We start from the raw sequence: 5659 nt of genomic DNA on the forward strand, positions 1-5659 counted from the left end.
TATAGAATCTCAACACAAGTCAAATCAACAGCTAGGTATGGTACAGCTAGGTACAGTATGTGAGCTTTATCTTATGAGTTGGCATGCCAATGCACAGACAGCTTGCAGTAAGAACTTTTGCTAGAATTGGAATTTCATGTAGTCAACACAGACCAGAATAAACCACTATACTGTACTAAATTTTAACACTTTGGAAAGCCACGTGGTCAGGTTCATTGCCAGCCAGCTTGAGAGACCAGGAGATCTCTATGGTTACCCCATGAGGTTTGAAAGAGAAGTACAGCTGTTATGTGATCTCAGGAAATGTTTTTCTCCTTAGAAAATTATGATCTTAAGAAAAGTATTTCATCTGGGGAGATGACAAGAAAAATAGGTTATGATCTTGTGATAAGTTAATAATAATAATAAAAAGACCTCAAACTTGGTAGATAATGCATTATAATTAGTGCATTAAAATAAGTGTTTTGCCTCAAACCCAGCGCATCTGTAAGCTGTTAAGAAAACTTAACACCTGATCGATCAGATACAGGCCTACTGTGATGGACCCTGCACTTTGTGGCTGTGGCCAAGTACAGTAGATAAGACTGTGTGTGTGTGTCTAGACCAAACCTTTTTTAATGTTTGTTTTTGTTTATTTATTTATTTAAAATTTAATTTGGGTAAGCAGTGTGTTCAAAGTTGTAGGGTTGAACTTTTTCTTTTCTTTTTTATTACTGTTCAGTGTAGCACAAGTTTCTGTTGAATGACCTAACACATAACACATCATTTAAAAAAAGCATTTTTGCTTTTACTTTTTGATTTGGGCTTGCTAAACAGGTACGTTCTGTAACTCTCCCAGTGTTTTTAGACATTCAGGAAAGGAATTTTGTTATTACAGATTGATATTACTAGACATGTTTCACTACGGTATGTCTTGGCTTCGGGGAGCTTCCAACTATTCTTTATTTATGTACATAAGACATTAAACAAAATGAATAACTGCTTTTGTATCATGAAACAAATCTAGAGAATTTATCAATACACAATACATTTAATCACATGAATATATATTTATAATTTATTTCTGTTTATCATAAATTTACAATACAGTGTGTATGCCAGCATACACTTTTACAAAATATTTTATAATGGTTATGAAGTTTTTTGCTTACATAAATCATTAACATTTGTTAAGGTTAATATATTAATAATAATTATAAAAGTAATAATAATATAATAACCTGTGATAGTATAGCTTTAGGGTAAAATTCATTGGCTACAGTACATAGTGTTTACTGGAAGGCCAGTGTCCAGCACATTTGCGTGATTCTTCTGCTCAAATGCAGCTAATTCAACCAATTTGTTCATTACCAGGTTCAGTGGATCTGTTTAGGTGTTGGTAAATTATAAACTGTGCTGGAAACTGGCCCTCCAGTGCCTTTTCTTGCCTGATAAGCTTGATCAGAACCATGTGGTAAAGGTCATTTCACATGCTAAATTCTACTGATAGAATAGTTCTGTGCAGAATGATGATCCACTAAGTAACAGAAAACAATTCCCTCTAATAATTTGTATTTCCTTATGCTGGTTGAGTCTGCATAGCGTACTGTTTTGGTATATGGGGTTCAGAAGCCAGCTTTTGATTTTGCCTTCTGCATGGACTCCAAATCTGAGATGGAAAAAAGAAGAAAAAAAATTCTATTGGCCTTTACATTAATCATGTTATTACTGTAACTACTAATGAATAGTAATTACTTTAAAGATAAACTTTATAAAAAGTTCGACTCACCATTCATTTTTGTTTGTACTGTCCTTTAATTTTATCTGTTCCTCTACAGTTATATCACTGATGTAAGGGTGACTCTCGCACATGTAAGTAAAACGGTCCTTGAGGTACTGGTTCCCAAAGCCGAGGATATGTCCTGGAGCATGGCGAGATAGACCAGCCACTCTTGCTGTGAAGTCAAGTGTGAAGGCAAACTTCACCAGCTCTGGAGCTACAACAGGTGGTTGTGTTGTCTGTTGTGGGACTTCAGAATTTACATACTGGTCTGCTAATTGTTGGAAGAAGCCATAGTTGTTGAGGTAGGAACTAATGATAGTATTTCCTATTAGCTGTTAGGAAGAGAGTGAAAATGCTTCAAGTTGCTTCCATGCCTTTTCATCCATAATATAACTATTTGTATAAAGATGGTAATAATTTGCTGGAAAATGCTCACCTTATCATTTATAAAATCCCCTTCCTGTTTTATCAGTTCAATTATTCTTTTAATAGTTTCCTCTTGAGACCCTGCATTGATAGTGGCAGAAACAATACGATTTACACATCAGGTTATTTAAAAATGTATCTACATTTCACACTAAATGCTTACTCAAACATCTAATGTCAAACTTTCTAAAATATTTTTATACACAGCATAACCAGACTCTGCAGTACTCACTGGATGAGACTTCTGGGTCTGCAGGCTGAACTGAATCAGTGAAGGATTTGTTTTCTTCTAGCGGACTGTTTTTTACCTCATTCACAATCTTCTCCAGCTCTTCTGACATTTTTTCATAATAGGAACTTGTGGCCTCTACTTCTACAATTGCTGCAAAATTGAATATAAGGGGAATTTCCAAATATGTCATTAAGCATTTTAAACAGGAAAGTTGCACAATTTGTAAATACTATGATGAACAACATATATTATTAATCACTTCATTACAACAACTACAGAATAATATATTTGACCTGTGTCCACCTTTGTTATTTATAATGCAAGTATGCATGTAAATGTGCAATTACTACTGAGTTGGAAATGTGGCAAAATTATTCAAGTATTTTAATTTATAGTACAGGTTTAGATATCACTTTAATTTATATATAACTCATGTAATCTATCAGTTCTTTTTATTTATTTAAACGGTCTTCCCCTTAAAGCCTTAAAAATAAGGTATTCTAAAATAATCTTTGAATTTGCCTTATTGTAGATCCTAAAATGTATGTAATATACGTACATTGGACCTGAGAATTGTGAGCCTCAGTAGATAGGTCTAAAGTAAGTGGGCGCACAGTTATCTTATTCAGGCCCATGTCCCCGCTGCGTCTTTTTAATGAGGACTTCCTCACAGATCGCCTTTTCTTAGGGGACTTGCTGTGGCGCAGGATGACGCCATCACCAGTAGAGATGGGCAGGCAGGAAAGTGGGGGAGTTGGAGGTTCGGGAGAAGGAAGTTCTTCTTCATTTCTCCCATCATCATCATCTTGTTCATCTTGTTTGTCAGTGTTTCCTCTGGAGAACCATCCCAGAACACTTTTCCATATTGAACGCTTTTTATTCTTTTTGAGCTCTTTGGCCTTTTTAACCTCGGTTAAACTCTCTAGCTGAGGTTGGGCGGTTATTAAGTCTTCAGTTTTGAGGTTCCCTAAATCTGATTTGACATCAGTTTCACAAGATACTCTACCATCTCGCTTGTCTTTATCAAAATGCAAAAACAATTTTCGAGGTTTTCCATCAGAACTCTGAGATGCAGAGGAGCCATTTTTTCTGCTAAGAGAGCTTTTCTTCCATCGTTTATATTTATCAGAAGTTTCACTTGCTGCTATTGGCTCAGAATTTTCTTTAACCTTTTTAAGATCCTCCTCTGAGGCTAAAGGATGAGGTTGATGAGGGGGTATATTTGGTGGTCTATCAACATCTTTTTCAAAATGCGCAACTGATTTCTGAGGATTCCCATCAGAGGTACAAGATGCAGAAGATCCATCTTTTCCGCTAAAACTTATTTTCTTTTTCCATCGTTTTGTTATGTTGCCAGTGTTTTCACTTTCTACCTGAGAGTGTCTATCAGTTTCTGGTTCTGAGAATGCCCCATCTTCATTAACGTCTTCCTCTGAGCCTAAGCCTTTAATGTGGAGAGATATATCGCTGGAATGTTTACGCTCTCTTTTATCCCGCTCTGCTGCAGTGACCCATTTGCCTTGTCTCCGGTCTCTTCTAAGTGAAGGTTGTGAGCCCTCGTTAAGGCTTAGGCTTCTCTTTACATAGGTTTCCAGGAGCCTTTTGCTGTCCTTGACTCCCACAAACAGCACCTGGGGCCTTGGCTGGGCATTCTGCTCCTCTTGAGATACCATGGATGCTAAGGGTGATTTTTACACATGTAAGTAAAACAGTCTTTAAGGTCCTGGCTGTGATCGTGGCTGAAAAGACAAAAAATAGTAATGGGTATTTATAAAATTTGAAAATGTAATCAATTTAATCATATTTAATGAGAATTTAGAGAAGACTAAACTACTGAGCATCTGCTATAGTTTTTGATAAATATATAATTTAATTGTTAGTGCTGGTATGCCAGTTGTTGCTGTGTGTAACTGTTAACCTTTGGTTATTGCTTTTAAAAATATATACTGTATATATAATATATATAATATCCAAGTGCATTTCCCCCCTCCTCACTCTTTAAGAATTGCTGTATGTTTGTCTTTTTACACAAAAAGAATCAATAAAAAGTATTAAAACAAAATATAGAACAGATTTGAATGCTGTAGCAGCAGGAATTCTTCAACTTCATTGAAAAACATTCAACTTCTTTTTCATATTTTCACATTCGACTGATGTTTTTTTTATTTTTTTTTATTTTACAAACTAAGTACACCCTCAGTGTCAACTCACAACTTTCGCATGATATCTACTGAAAGTTCACAAGTTATTTGCATACGGCTCTACAAGTTTCGTTTCGTTTAGGTGAATAACACAATGATAAAGAGATTCGACGTTGTCTTTCTTACCTTTTTACCAGCCCTTGCCAGTGTCTCTGTGTTCGCTAGAAGATTATTTGTAATGTTTTAAGCAGGCTATGTCATAGCGCTGGGCTAGTTGTTGTGATAACAACTACCGTGTCCAAGTACGGACATAATTCCCGTTCACTCCAACCCCTCGGAGCCAACAGCCAATCCCATGGCGCGCGACTATACAGGTAACGCACGCGCTCAGGTACGCAGCGACGTGGTAAGAGAGTGAGTCAGGTGATGTCGGGGCTTTTCCTTTTGTTTACGGTACACTGCTCTCAGCGAACAAGGAAGTAGGCGTGCATTTAAAAGAAGTTGTTTTGTGGTCGAGACATGTTCACTATAAGAGTAGTAAAGGTTGCGTTGTTTATGGCCCTGTTTACAACTCTTTTAGTGTCTTCTACACTTTCTGACTAACACATTTGCACAGTCTAATTATTAAGCAAGTAATTTAGGAATAAAAGTAATCCACAAAGCTATTTATCTCCTGTTATGCAGTGCTGTTCTCCACTCTCACCATAGTAGCTCACCATAGTAACTTCTCCTCTGTGACAGTGACAGTGCAGAACAGCACTGATAAAGTTCATCATGTTTTTTTTTTTGGCCAGACTAGATTAATATTTAATGATTTAATATTCGTGGACACCTTTACTGCCTTAGTGGTTAGCAATTCATGTTGCACCTCCAGTGTCTGTGTTCAATTCCCACCTCGGGTCTGTGTGCATGGAGTTTGCTTGTTTTTTCCCGTGCTTGATGGGTTTCCTTCGGGTACTCCGGTTTCCTCCCAAAGACACGCAGATTAGGCTAATTCGTTCCCCATTGCCAGTAGTGTAAATTATACAATAGTAGTGTGTGTGTGTGTGTGTGTGTGTGTGTGCATCCTGTGATGGATTGACACCTGTTCAGGGTGGA

The 5659-nt window shown here is 36.8% G+C and overlaps 1 protein-coding gene across 1 annotated transcript; it reads right to left on the reverse strand.

The window, feature by feature from the left end:
* Nucleotides 1-289: 289 nt before the first annotated feature.
* Nucleotides 290-5007, reverse strand: LOC128527005 (uncharacterized). The gene is made up of 6 exons (XM_053499262.1): nt 4748-5007; nt 2980-4159; nt 2421-2570; nt 2199-2269; nt 1769-2094; nt 290-1648 (listed from the first exon to the last, which is right to left on the reverse strand). Coding segments are annotated over exons 2-6 (1662 nt in total). The 5' UTR covers nt 4094-4159; nt 4748-5007; the 3' UTR covers nt 290-1647.
* Between the last annotated feature and the right edge of the window lie 652 nt (nt 5008-5659).

This window comes from Clarias gariepinus, chromosome 6 (genome assembly GCF_024256425.1).
Source record: "Clarias gariepinus isolate MV-2021 ecotype Netherlands chromosome 6, CGAR_prim_01v2, whole genome shotgun sequence".
In the NCBI taxonomy this organism is placed as follows: domain Eukaryota; kingdom Metazoa; phylum Chordata; class Actinopteri; order Siluriformes; family Clariidae; genus Clarias; species Clarias gariepinus.